Source organism: Miniopterus natalensis, chromosome 1 (genome assembly GCF_054644295.1).
Source record: "Miniopterus natalensis isolate mMinNat1 chromosome 1, mMinNat1.hap1, whole genome shotgun sequence".
Classification (NCBI taxonomy): Eukaryota; Metazoa; Chordata; class Mammalia; order Chiroptera; family Miniopteridae; genus Miniopterus; species Miniopterus natalensis.
Genome location: NC_142081.1, coordinates 105,141,811 through 105,156,782, shown reverse-complemented (window position 1 = coordinate 105,156,782; position 14,972 = coordinate 105,141,811). Strand labels below are relative to the sequence as shown.

General features: G+C 33.2%; 1 protein-coding gene and 1 long non-coding RNA gene across 2 annotated transcripts in view; one reads left to right on the top strand and one right to left on the bottom strand.

The window, feature by feature from the left end:
- Nucleotides 1-9,039: 9,039 nt before the first annotated feature.
- The window catches only part of MDGA2 (MAM domain containing glycosylphosphatidylinositol anchor 2), an 826,450-nt gene continuing 820,517 nt past the window's right edge, over nt 9,040-14,972 (bottom strand). Inside the window, exons 16-17 of the mRNA XM_087824881.1 lie at nt 12,273-12,378; nt 9,040-9,665 (exon numbers count right to left, since the gene is read on the bottom strand). Of these exons, the coding sequence (XP_087681007.1) occupies nt 9,577-9,665; nt 12,273-12,378 (195 nt within the window). The 3' untranslated portion in view covers nt 9,040-9,576. The remainder of the gene's footprint in view (nt 9,666-12,272; nt 12,379-14,972) is intronic.
- LOC148094289 (uncharacterized) lies at nt 9,066-10,737 on the top strand. The gene is made up of 2 exons (XR_015715695.1): nt 9,066-9,183; nt 9,288-10,737. It is a non-coding gene; the product is annotated as an uncharacterized LOC148094289 (long non-coding RNA).

Below are 14,972 nucleotides of genomic sequence, written 5' to 3'. Positions count from 1 at the left end.
TCATGTCAGATAAATAAAAGCATTAAGAATTATAAAAAATTCTTTCTTGTCTATCTTTAAGATAGTACAAGGAAAAGGAAATGAGTGTTGAGAAGAATTTTTAAAGAATTTATTTTGAAAAATGTTACCTTATTAAGCCAATATATTTTAAAAAATCACTTCTCTCTTTGCCAAATACTTGCTATGCACTGCCTCATTAAGTAATCATGGCATTATGAGGTGGGCACTAATATTATCATCCATTTTTATTGCTGAGCAAAGACTTATGTGGTGCTTGTTATATGTCAGTGATGTTTTAAGTGTTTCACATATGTTAGCTCATAAGTTAGGTAACACAATACTCCCTTTTACAGATAAGGGAACTGAGGGAGCTTATGTGATGGAGAACCCTGGCAAACTGACTCCAGACCTCTGTAGTGTCTGCAGAAATGCTAGGCACAGAGACTTTAGACCATCTATTCAAGGTCACACAGTGGTCAAAATTAGGAACTTATATTCTTTCCACCACACCAATGTTTATCACAAATAGAATTATTTAAGGACTTTGTTTAAAAACCTATGTCTTCTCACCCTTCCTGCCCTCTAGCTCTATTGAATCAAAACCTCTGGTGCTAAGACTCAGGAAGCTGTATTTTTAACAACCATTCCAGGAGATTTTAATTCACGTTAAAGTCAAAGTCCAACTTCATTATAATACACGAAACAGCTCACTTATGAGCTACACACGAAATATCTCGTATAATTTTAAGTGATGTTATATTTTGTTAATTTTAAGGTGCTTTTTAAAATAATCTAACATCTCTGAAATAGGACTGCCTGTTATAACTGATGGTATCTTGCACCTACAGTAAAATGTTTTTTTCTTCTTAATGTCACGTAAAAGAGTGTTGTTCATAGCTGATGTAATATGAAAGTTCCCTGGATAATGAAATACAAAAGACTTTGCTTATTAAGCACTGTTATTCTCAGTCCTGGGTCACACTGTGAGAAGGTGCCCATTTACATGTTGTTAGAGGCACAGGGATGGAAAAGGGCAAGCTGTCACCAGTCACACCTAGATTTACGCATACCGTGGGTAAGTTACCACTCATCATGGGCTAGAACAGATGAAGTGATGTGTGTGGAAGCAATTTGAATATAATACATCATTATGTAAACGGCATGTATGGATGTGTGCATATGCATGGGCTTGAAGCAAACTTATTAGAGGAAGTGGAAATAATTTGAAAATGGTCCTTTTCAAACGTGGTGCAATACAGCGTCATAGACATTAAGATTCTCAACTTTACTATTTTTCTTTCTTGAAGAACAGCAAGCATATCCACAAAAGGTTAGCGCTCATTAACGCTTTCTGTGCTCCAGAAAATTGTTTTACATAGTCTTTATCATGTGAGCCTCCTGGCAATTCTGTGAAATACCATATTTTTACTGTTGCTATTATCCCTATTTTCAAGGAAACTGAATTGCTAGGGACATTAAACAAACTGACTAAAATGATTCATTGAGAAAATGGTAGAGTGTGGACAGCAGCAGTCTGAAACAGGAACTTGCGTGCTAAAGCATCTCTCAAAGAAAAACTTACTCTAGATTAACCTACATCGGTTAATCTACATAAGCAGAAAGGAGAAAGTGGACAGAGAAGCCACGTTGCAACCAGAGTCACTGCGGAGGAGAGAAGAGAAAGCCGGAGGAACACGCGTTAAAATTTATGTATATATCTTCATTGCAGTTCTTCAGACTTACTTGATCTAGATATGCTATTTTCATTTTTTAGGTTCTGTGTCTCTAAAAAACGCATCTGGTCATGTAATTTTCCTTTTCTCCCCTTTCTACTAATGTGAACACTCAAGTTCAATTATTTTCATTTTAAAATGTGTTAAATCCATGTGTTTTCTGATTGTCCTCCCTTCTCTGTAAGCTCATTGTTTAGGCCTTTGTTTTAGAAGCTCTATATCATTTTGTTCTTTGAGCCTTTGCATACATCTGGCAGCCTGACATTTCTTTTATTCTATGTCTTATGTACTGGATATGTAATCTGCACTTGTCCTGAGGAAAAGTGTGAAATGAATGTAGTCTTTGAAATGCCATACCTCCCTTTGCAGGCTTCTCCTTCCTGTTCCTAAGCCCCTCCCAGTAGGTCCAGTGATTCCTCAATTTATTTTGCTAGATATTTGAAGACTGTGAACTGATAAAATGTTAACTCCAAATATTACAAACTAATATGTTTCCCTTGTGGGAGTATTTATAGTTTGAAAGAAGACTAAGTGGAGAAAGCAGCAAAAGCCTGAGGGAATGGACTGCTGAGTGAGGAACTGCAGCCCTAGTGTGGGATGGCCATTCAGAAGGGGCCCTCTTCCAGTACCTCAGATACTCCTGCACTGAAAAGCCTTTAGAGTACATGCAAAATCCCAGGCTTGCACATGATATTGTAAACAACAAAATCGACGAAAAAGGAAAGACATTTTTTATAACAGACACATGGTATTACTTATATGTTCATTTACTTCAAAATTAATTTTTGTGGGGTTGCCATATAGTAGCACTATACAAACTTTTATTTTGGGCTCATTGGCCTGTTGAATTGTGTTAATTTGGGAAGTTAAAGCATGTAATTCAAAGCAGAAACAATAAAAAAATAAAAATCGATAGTCCTCTTTAATCAAGTTTCTAATTTTGATAATTAATTTTTCTCATCATTTTGTTATATGTGTAAGAATCTTTTTTTGCTATCTAAAATATTACCCAGAATTAAACAAATATCCTATTATTTTTAAAATTTATTTTTATTTTAACAGCATTTATTTTACAAGAATATTTTTCTCTATCAAAAATTTTAGCAAATGAAGGGGGAAAAATAGAACTTTCCCTTATTAACCATTGTTACAATTTTGGTGTATGTACATCTAATTATTATATAATTTGAAAAATATTTGCATGTTTAAATATATTTCATTTCAAGTATAGTGAATGATAGAATCCTAAGAAATATGCACTAAAACAAACTCTAGAAAGGAGTTAAGTCTTTGAATTTAGCTATAGTTCTTATGATCTCCCTAATATAAAATTAAACATAATACTCTGTGTAGCATTATTCTCCTGTATAATGACACAATCAAACACAAAACATGCAGAATTAGTTTCATTTTCCTTAGTTTAACCATATAAAGATTGTTTGCAAAAACCTTAACATTTGCCCTTTTATTAAGAAATATAATTTTTGTTAAACTGATGTTTCAGTTCCGTTGACTCTTCATTTTTCTCAGTACACAGGAGGCATCTTCTGTCTGTGAAATTTCATTGATTTTATAACTGAAAGGTGACATTGCTATTTATTGCTTAGTTTCCCTGAATATCTGTTCTAAATATAGCTCTAAATCATGGACTAATTTAGCAGTCATTAATTCAATAATCTCTGTAGAATCTAGGTAAGTTGAAATTTCTTAGACTTGTAAAAAGCCATAGTCCTTGCCATGGAGAAGGTTATAATTTCATTTCAGAAGCAGATATGCAGACAAATAAGTACTATAAGAAATCGAATATGGGTAAAGTCCTTAATTTGACTATTAAACTAAACAGCTTATGGAGAATAAACAGTACTTTAATATTTAGTTTAGGGAGCAGTTGAGTTGATTTTTAAACATGGTTAATGGGTGTGTTAATGTTGATTGTATTTGCATTTTCACAATTTCACGGATATGGTTAGAGATATAATACCAAAGAGAAAGAGAAAACTAAGCCAAATAGGCAATAAGAAAACAATGCTAAGCAAGTTAATTTTCAGTATTCCATTTATACATTGGTTCACTCAAATCACTGTCAAATAGTATTATCTGTTTCCCTCAGAAGACCCACATTTAGCCTAGTGCCCCTGTGAAATATGTGATTAGAACTGTCATCCTCGATAAGGTTCAAGTTGTTAATCTGCAGTCAAGTATTTCACATATCATACGTAAGACCATAGATACTAACTTGAGCCATAATTCTTAAATCACAATTCATTCAGGAAGATTTTAGTGCCTACTTGTTTAACACAATCTTATAAATGATCCCTCACAAAGAATGTAAAAGTCAACAAATATCTTTAATAGGCTAATTGTATTTCATTGCAGTAGTGAGTCTATAAAAGCTTTTGTGAGAGAAATGATGAATTTTCATCTTAAGTTGCAAATATAATTGCCATTTAAATATCTCTCTATTTCTATCTTAAGTTCTTATTGACAGCAGAAATTTCCCCCAAACACTAATAGAGTATTTAACATAATTTTATTTATTGAAAGAAAATTCAAGGGAAAAAAACATACAGCTATCTGAAACTATTTAGCAGAAGGAAAATATCAAAGGAAAAGTAAGTTAAATCTAAACTTTGAGATCTAAAATGTAACTAATATTCAATATAAATTTAACACAATGTATATTTGATTAAACTTATACATTTAAATATACTGATGAGACTCAAGAAATAAAAATGATATCCTGGAAATCCAGGACAACAATGAAGAGCCATAGGAAAACAGACTGAAACTAACAAACTAATCCCTACTTCATAGAATTTTCCATCATTTCATTAAAAAATAAGAATACATTGTAGCTTAACTCATGGAAAATTAGTACAATTGGAATTAAATTAAATCAGTTGTAAATATTCCCTTGAGAAAACTATTTCATTTTCTACCCAGAGTTTAACCTCTGTCCTACGCAAAATTTTGAATTTCAATTCTATATTTTTAATATACTCAATGTGGGTTCAGGGTAGTGTAATCACCATTCATAATTTATTAAGCTTTATATTAATAGTGTCAATTAAGTAATCCATATGCAAATATATGGAATATGTATCTCTCCTTAACTTTCACTTGTTTCTAAGCAGACATAAACATATAATGGATTGATTCTGAATTGACATATTTCACATTAAAATTTCAAGTCTTTAAGTCTTACATTTTCTATGTAATAACATATATTTATTTATAAATATTATGTATACTCAGCAGAGAACTTTTTATATCAGATTTGAAAAAAGTCTGATCATTCTGTGGTAGGTTTTCTCCTACGTTGAAGTAGAAAATGCCAGAGACATTGCTTTTTAAAAATAAGCACTAAGAAAACTGATTAAACTAGTTAGCTACAAAGGAAACATTGTAGGAAGGGAAATAGCTTGGGATTGAACCCTATGATTTTATTGTTTTCACAGAAAATGTAATAACTCCTCATTGACATCAACTACCCAGTTGCAAGAAGAGTATACCTTCTGCTTTGTTGAGACATAGATCAAGCAATTAGTAAAAAGTAGTCATCAACCAAGAAAAAAATGAATTGGGAGTAAAATTTTTCCAGTTTTACATGTCTCTTGAAAGGCCCTGATAGTCAAAAGGCACATTAAAAACAAAACAAAACAGTTTTTTGATAAATAACATGCATTCAAAAGAATCCTTTGAAATCACACTATCAAATCAGATTAGTATGTCACTGTCTTTCAAATCACTAATCAAAAAAAAAAAAAAAAAAAAAAAAATAGAGCATGAAAAATACCACAGCCAGTTTCATACAGTTTCAAGTATAGAACTAAATTGATTAATTGTCCTTCAAATTACACATTTTGACAAATACGTTTATTATAGTCTTTAAAATAAAAATGCATGTTTGGTAAAAAGTACAGTTGTCACTCATATTTTGTCATATTTTAAAATGTAAAAGTAATGAATGGGATTATTTTTACTATCTGTAACATGATTTAACTGACTGTTTTGTGTTTCTGATTATCATGGTTATCACACTTTATTGCATGCCAAAGTCAATTCTGTGATGTATGTGAAATACCATTAGTTTAGTCTATTTCATGGCATTGTGGTATACCATGGATCTTAAAGTCTTTTAAAGAAAATTTAATCACATGAAACTGAAAAAAACATTTTAAATCATACACGGCATATTATAATTATGGAACTAAAAGATACATAGCAGGAAAAATGAAAACATAAAAAGCAGGGCTAGGTATGTATATAATGCATGTAAGAGAAGACTCAGATTGTAAAGCACAAAATAAAAATTATGTTATTTTTAAATCATGCACAGTCAATGAGTATTTAATATAAATCCTAGAAATATAAAGAAATATAATGGGGCTTCTATTACTAATGAAAAGTAATGATATTGGGCATAATTTGGCACTTCTGAAAACTTTAGTATATTTTAATATCTATGATGCCATCAGTTTTTGGATGCACTATTGTTTTATATATCACTACATAGAAATGCCACCAATTATAATTAAAATAGGCCAAATGCAGAGATGTTAAAATGTGGGGAAACAAGTGTCTTTGAACTGATGAAACAAAGTAATGCTCCTAAATTAATCAGGGATCAATTACTGGCAGTAGGAGATTACAAAGTATAATCTTTCTCCTGGAGAATTAAAATCTCCATTGCCTGATGCCTTCCTATAAAAGAAGGAAAAAATACTGACATCGATTACACTTAAAATATGTCATCAAAAACAAAAGGGGGCTGCGTTAGTGAGTTCAACTTATAATCCACAAGAAATATTAGGAAAAGGAAGGCAGTTGGTAAATAGGTAAGCTGTTGTTATTATCATTAATATTTAAGAAGAGACTACTTAACACAATTTACATTTATTTCACTTATCCCAGTTTTTAAAAATTTTCTGCATTTAATCCATTGACTTTCAATGAAAGCAACTAAACATTTGATCTGGAGTGAAAACCATTGATGTTAATTCTAAGTTTGTTGGTTTACATAAATGATCCAGAACCCACTTGAGATATATATTTTATTACCATATCAATAAATATGATTGCTTTGCAGTTCTTCCAATTGCCCTTTGTTCTCGGCACTTATCAGTAATTCCTTAAAAATTTAATCAAAATTAATTTTGAAGTGCCAGCTAGTTCTCGTGAACTTCTGAAGCATTGTGTATTCTTACAGAGCGAAAGGGAACAGAAAGTCTTAGTACCTTATTAATGTTTAATAGTAGGGTTGAAACTTTCACTTGTAGCAATTTCTTTGTGTAGGGTTACTTAGGAGAAAAGGAGACTTGTTTTCTTGAAAATGACATATAGATATGTATCCAAATATTTTGACAATAGCTTTTTTTAGTTTTTTACAAAATCCTCACTCAAAGTTTAAGAAAAGAAGGCAGCAATGAGTTAAGCCTCTGTTTAGATCTAAAACCTTTTTGTTGATATTGTCTGCAATGAGTGTGCAGAAAATCAATCAAAAAGGTGACCCACTAATATGGGATGGTGGAGAAAAGTAGATAGTTGCCACACAAAGTGAAAGGCAAGCTGAAGGAAAATTAAGTATATATTAAGCTAAGTGCCCCAAATATTGCTTATCTCTTTGGTGTGATAAAAAATAGTTGATGTAATTTTGAAAAAAATTCAATATGCCTGATTTGTTCAAATAAGTTATGAAATGTGTTTGTTTATTCTATTTAATTAAAAAGATTTGGCTTAGGTCAATTCTATCACTACCTAGATATTCAGACTAGTCCCCTCTTTAACTATGAAAATACACATTAAATTCCAAGTTCATATTTGTTTCATATTTTACTTTCAGAGATTTGACATTTTTTTACATGTATTACAAATATGGGAGAGTGCATCAGGGAGTTCCTATTAAAATTTCTTCCTGTAACATTAAGGTACATGAAGCATTGAAAATTTATCCCGTGGTAACAGAACAGATAAATTGTACAGCTATTCTCATTTTGGTGATAAGTGAACATTGCTCAACAAACACACATACTGCTTTTCATACCTTACCTGGAAAGAGGCTTTATTGAACATAGCTGTAAAATGATCTTTTAAGTTGAATTACTGAATTTGCACAAACATTTCTACAGAATTAAAGAAAAGAAAATCAAGCTGTGTCATTTTTTCCACTACATTTTGTTGTGCTTTTTATATTAATGTTTGCAAATGTTATAATTTAATACTTATATCCCAATTACTTGCATAATCAGTTTTTTTAATCCTGGGGTGTTGAAAGAACATATAATAATAATAATAATAATATTCTTCTTTAGACAAAAGTCTTTTTAAATGAAGTTAAAAGCTGAGATAATTTAAGGAAAAAGATCTTCAAATTTTCATAACCAACAGGTTTAAGTGAAATTTACAATGCATTGGAAAACTGGCTGGTTAAAGGTATGATGTGTCCTCAGGTAGCTCAAAATCATTTTTACAAGGTTTTTGTTTTTTTGTAAAAGTGTTTCTTAATCTTTGTAAAATAATAAAATAATATTTCACAATTTGCACAGAGTCTGACTAAAGGGCAGAGGCATGTTACCCTCGGTGTTCAGAATCCAGCCAGATTTTCGGGCCCGTTCCGCTGTAGAGTCCGTTCGCACTGAAGTCACACACGTTTTCTCGTTCCCTCTAAAGCTAGGGCCGATTTCACTCCAGGAGGGGAGAGGGGAAAACCACTCTTGCGTTTTACGTAACCTTCTGCGCTGAGTATTATCTTAATCGAACCTTTTGCTCTGGTTGACCCACGAATAACCTGGAAGAAAAACAGTGCGGCTCCCGCATCCGGTCCCGCGGAGGTCATTTCCCGGCGGCCCGCGCGCCGGGCGGCCATGGCTGCCTGTCCGGCGACGCGCGTCTCGCCCGCGCGGGCTCCCGCGGCAGCTCCCGTCCCGGCTTCGGAAGCGGCTCTGTCGTCTCGCCTGTCATTTGCACGTTTAGGCTCTGTAGTTTGTTTACAAAAGAGTTTCACACAAACCACTCTTAGCAGTGCAAGCTTCTGAGTTGAAAATGATTCGGGCTTGTTTCATTGAAGGCACTTAGTTTCCATGGCAATTTAGAAAAGATGGTGGTTTGGTTTCTTCGTTGGAACGGGTGACAGTTGGGGCGTCCGAGTGGCCGCGGGCAAACTCCGAAAAGCCTGTGTTGTGTCAGCCGGGTGGCCGCGGGGCGGTGCATGCAGGGGCGCGGGCGGCGCCGGCGCGGCCGGGAAGCGGAGGCGAGGGCGGGGGCCGCGGCGGGCGGGCGCTCCCGAGAATTCCGAGCGCGGGGCTCTTCAGGGAAGGGGACCAGCCGAAGGGGAAGGGCCCACGTTTGTTGAATCCTCTACGGAAAACCTTCTCCAGAGGAAAAGAAATGCCAGCTCTTCACATACCCTGTTTACAGTGAGGTTTTGTTGGCAGGCCATTAGGTTTCCATGGTAACAAGCAAACTATTCATTTGAAACAAAACCAGCCATGACTTTGTGCTTTGACAAGAATTTCTATAGCTCTCCTTTTTTTTCTTTCTTCTTTTTTTCCCCAGAGTTCAACCAGATGACCAGATGACGCTGTAATCTTTTCAGCCACAAAAGCACCTGAAGGTCTCTTCTCTACTCAGGTCAAGACTATCTTTCATACGCGGTTTGGAATAACTTATACTTCCATGATGTCTTTTTATCCCCAGTGCTTAAAAAATTTGTTTTTTTATTATTTTATTTTTGAGTCAGTAGTCAGTGGAGGAATCTTTGGTAGTTTGTTTTTTCAATGTCCATTTACAAAGACTCTTCATGCCAGTGCCTGGTGAATCTTTTATAGCCTCTGCCAGGATAAGGTCACCTTCGAGGACTTAGGATAGAGATGAGGACAATGACTGGAAAAAGCCATATATGTACTAAAATTCCAACAGCACCGTCAACGGAATCTAAAGACAAGAAAAACAAATGCCAAGAAACAACCACACAAAAAATAAGTATTCCAGGCAACAACTAATACAACTTTGTTGAACCAATGAAATAATTCTTGTATATGGAAAATATTTTTGGAAAACGACTTTCCCCTGGTTTTATTTATCAGTTTCATTTCCAAGAAAGTGAAAGGACTATAGCTTGAAAATATGGTTAGGAATTTGATAAAGTAAACGTATTTGCAGATTCAAATTGTTATAAAATGGTATAAAAACTGTCCAGAAGAGACTTATGTGGGTTTGTGGCTGTACTCAACTTAAGAGTCCTGCTAGCCACGTGAAAACACACACACATAGAAAATTCTCAGAAAACCTAAATGCTAAATGGTTAGCTTTTTTTTTTTTAAAGCTTTCAGAAATGTAAAAGACAGAGAGAAAAACATGTTTGATGAAAACTAGGAAGGAATTGTTATGGGTAGAGAAATTAGCTAGTACAATAGTGGATTATATATGTTTAGATCAGTCCAATATCTATAAATTAAGTAAATAATTATCTCTTTAGTGTAATTTTTAGAAGCACTATGAAGTCCATTCTGACTAAAAAATCTCTTCTAGTAATCTGCCTTGAGGTTCTTCTATAGTTGATATTTCACCTGGAGCCTCAAATTCAGGTGATACCTCTTAGAATATATACCTTATGTGGGAATGCTAAAACAGGACGACCCAATAATTCACTAACCTCGCGTCAGTTACAAAATGGCTCTCACCTAGGAGAGAGCTGAGTTTTGAAAATAAGGGACATACAGTCTCAGCTTTTGAAGGTGTGTGCCTTGTAACATTTACTGCCTGAGAAGGGTTTGGAGTCTGAGCAGTTAAGAAGAGGCTTTTGGCCTCCAAACCGATTTGTACTTAGAAATTAACATTGATTTAATATTCGCCAAACACTGTTCATCAAAATGAATTTAATAGATGATGAATAGACACAAATGTAACAGAATATTTCCTCATGCAAAGAAAATATTTTTGTTTAATTAGGATTATTTGTTGCCCCTGATTTATACAAGCTAAATAAAAATAACTTTGATACTTATAGATGTATTTCATTTAAAACAACCACACATTTATCTGGATTTAGTAGTTTAAGAAAACATTCTATTGTGTAATAATAAAGTCCCTACAGGTTTTCATTGTCATTTCACTGTGTCTGCTTTTACCACTTCTGCTTTCTTATTTCAGGAGTAAATATGTTCTCTTGCTTTCATCATTTGGAAAATTTAATGCACCTTATTGAATTTAATTTATAATATTATGCAGTGATTAAATTAATCACAATGTAAATTTTCTGTATAATTTGGTAACTGTCTTCAGTTAATATGTTCCTGTCACTGATCCACGTTATAAAATCCAGAGGAAACCCCAGTCTCCTGTGAGGAGAAAGTGTGCTTTCCTGTGCATGTGACAAACCTACTTCATTTGAGTACAGCTATTAGTTTTCTAAAGCAAAATTAGCCAGATACAGGGTGAAATTTTTAAGCGTGTTACTTGAAGTGCTAAGTGTAATGACAAAAAGGTAAAACTATGAGCAAAATGGCTCATTGTTATATACAATCTTGGTTTTTGTTTTTTGACAATACTTAAAAATGGAATCAATTCAGTTCCTCCGAGAGAGCAATCACTGGGTAGTTGTACAAATATGACTTTCAACAATTAGACTCATATAATTTCTCACTAATTATACTCAATTAACAAAGACTCCAATTTGCTTTAGACTTAATACAAAATGGATTTTATGCTCCTTTTGTATGTGAATAATTGGTAAATTTATTTTCATAAATTTAGTTTCATTGATACCTGTTTATGTGTCACAAAATTAAAGGATTCCAGATGGTCCCATGAAAATTCTTCAATTGGAGGAATTTGTAATGGGAGTGATTTTAGGTTTTTCAACTTCAAATGAACAATATGAATATGAGGATTTAAGAAGCAGCCAATACATAATTCTGATGTTTTTGCATTATTTATCATTTTTATTTATACCTCTTTTATATAAAAATGGAATTAAATTTGAAGATATCATTAAACCATAATATTCAAACCAGAGTAAAAGTGAAACCAAATTACCAAACAATTGATTGTGGTGCAGGCAGAAGGAGATTAAGTATACCATAAAAAGTTACCGCTAACCCATTACTTAATATATGTACTAAGATTGTTTAAATATTAAATCTGTTAAAATGTTTAACAAAAGTGAGACCTAGGAAATATCTTCATAAACTGGAGGAATAAGAAGCAGTGTGTCTACATAAGTGTGTGCTAAGTACATAAATTAGCCAAATATTTTAAGAAAAGTTAAAAACCTCTGAAATTAATAATATCAATTAAAATATTTTGAAATTCCAATTACAAATCATAGGCCTAAATCAAAAGTACTTTTATCTTAGGTCAAATAAGTATACAGCTGAATTTTATATTTTGATTTTTAAAATATCTTTAAAATTTTAGCATTTCATCTATAAGAAATTCTAAATAAATAAACTAAAATGTTTTCTAATTAAAATATATTAGTTTGATAGTAATTACATTACTTTAACATCTCATCAAACCAATTCAAGAAGAGACACTTACTCTTAGTCGTTAGGTCTTGCTTTGCGCATTCTCCTTCTGCAATCGATACGTCATCAATGGCAATGTCACCTTCTATGCCAGGACCTCGGATACCTTCAAAAATGAGCTACAAATATGAATGAAACAAACCTAAATGTAGACCTTTAATTTACAGATGAATTTCTATTGAGAAATTTATGAGCAAAACCTAAAACTGTCAACAATCTAGACATCTTTTATACTTGATGATCTTCAAAATTATTATTTACAAAAACCAAACTGTCTTAATAAAAACCGTAATGGAATATGCCTTGCATAACATAAGTTTGTTTACAGCAAAATCTCTGCATTGATTTAAAAATAATTACTACACTTAATGGTACAATAAAACAACTATTACAAAACCTATTACTTTTCATTTTCTGGAGTAAGGAAAAAAATTTTGTTGGAGCTATGTTTTTCTGAAAAAGATTCCTCCCAAATTTCTCTAAACACGTAACACCAGTTTTTTAGGAATATTTTAAGGTATGAATCAGTTCTGGGCTATCTACAACAGTAGTGTGTTTTTTTGAAGCACAGAGCAAGGGTTTACCATCCCTATGAAATTGTTTGATTTCTTGAAAATATAGTGAATAGGTTCCTCATATTTCCTAAATGTTATAATTCACTGCTATGATGTCACTTCTGGCATTCTGTTTTTAAACACAAAGATATTTGTGGGTTAACTTATGCTGTTTAGTAGCCAACCTTTGAAGTTCTAGTATCTAGAACAGTGGTTGGCATTGAGGCTTAATATAGGACCAGTGAAAGAATAGATAAGTAAAATAATCTCCCTTTATTACTAAATTCTGTGTACAATGACAATGTAAGGACAATTAACAAATTACTATAGCAATTATTATTTCATTTACAGAAACAAAACTTTCAGAATTTTCTCTATAACCCGTTAATTATTTCTTGCTTCCATCTAAGTCTTTTAATCTGTTTGATACTAAAAGGCAACCTATGCATTTTGTGATTATATTCCCAGAAAAAATTTCTACATGTCAAAATAAAATACCTATTTTGGTCTTTCCAGAAAATAATTAGCTTAATAAAGAGCAATGTTTAACGTCAAGCTGATGTGTGCATTTTTATAAAACCTCTAGCCTTATTTCATTGAAACAATTGAGTGCAAGTCTATTTATATGAACACCAACATTTTTGTTTTAATTTTTGTCTTTGATGGTACCTTAATAATATGGCTTCTTACAGGCCAACTTATGGTAATTTTCAGAAAATTTAGGCATCCTTTGAGAAGAAACCTTTGACCCACCGATGTCTGATAAGCAATTATAATTTCATCAATTGAACTAATTAGTAAATAGGGGCATTAGTTATGAACTTTGGTATTGAGTCCTTGCCCCTCACTTAAATATTGTCCATAAGTGTAAGAATAATTTTCATAACTTGAAGGAGAAAAGTTTTGAGAAGTTTTTATTATTATATTCAATTTCTGTAGAGAGGTTTTCCTGCTTACCTATGTTGAGGTATGTTAATAGTGTTCAAAGCCATTTCTTGGAAAAACATCCAAAATGCCCTGTATCACTGAAGCCATAATAAAACTGTAGGCGAGCGTTAAAATCTTCTCAACAAAGTTGGCAGTATACAGATGCTCAGTCCTCAGAATTGTCAGTGCAACCTTACTTTGGCTGCCTGGAAATAATTGCTTATATTTGACTTGGAGTCATGTTTTGAAGGGTATCTGGGAAGTGGCTAAACAACCCTCACATGAGTGTTTAAATCAAGCGAGGATTAAAAAACACACAACACCAGTCGTATAAACATTCCAGAGCACTGGATATGGAGAAGTCACTTTAATGACTGTAGAATATTCCACCTTAGAGATATTTATTTTACTGGTACCTTATTCTTATTGCTAGACATTAAAATTATTAGCAATTCTGAACAAGGCTGAGGAGAATACATTCCAAAACATTTTATACACACTTATTTAGAGTGCATCCCTATTTAAGGTCATTAAAAACTGCCCCTATCAGCACTCTGTGAGAAGGCATTGTCTTTTTCCTAACCTTGTGTTTTTAAGTCTTTTGGGTATTTTCCTGATTTTGATAAATGCCGCTTACCTGATAGAGCATCAAGGTTAGAATAAATCAGTGGTTATTCCCACTCCCTTTATAGTTTTAGTTATGAGATGCAGAGTCTTCTCCCCTCAAGATAACAGCATGAATGAAATGTTATCTTGGAGAAAGTCAAAGCTCATAGGTTTATGCTGATGAGTCTTATTTCAGAAAATGAAGCATTTCCATTTGGCCACAAGGCTAATACTTTATTGAATGCAGGTAAAGTGCTGCACCACAGGTTTTTCTTTATGCAGGTATTCTAAGGGATCAAATTGAATAAAGTATAGATTTCTGACTCAGTCAAATTTTAATTCTGGAAGGAAGGAGAATGTATTATTCAGGAAAATTTGGTATGGTAAAGAGGAAACCCCTTGAGTGACAAAGGATTTTCATTTTAAAAGATGGAGAGAGAAGGGAAGGGGAGTCAGCACCGCTTGCGGAGTAGAATGCAGGGTTTGCCACGTAGGTGTGGCAAAGATAAGGGCATATGCTTTGAGTGCAAAGCAAGATGCTGGGGAAAATGCTAGTAAGGGTAGGTTAGAAAGTTGTGCACCTGCTCACACAGAGTTTAAACAGAAGCTGAAGTTATAATCCTTTT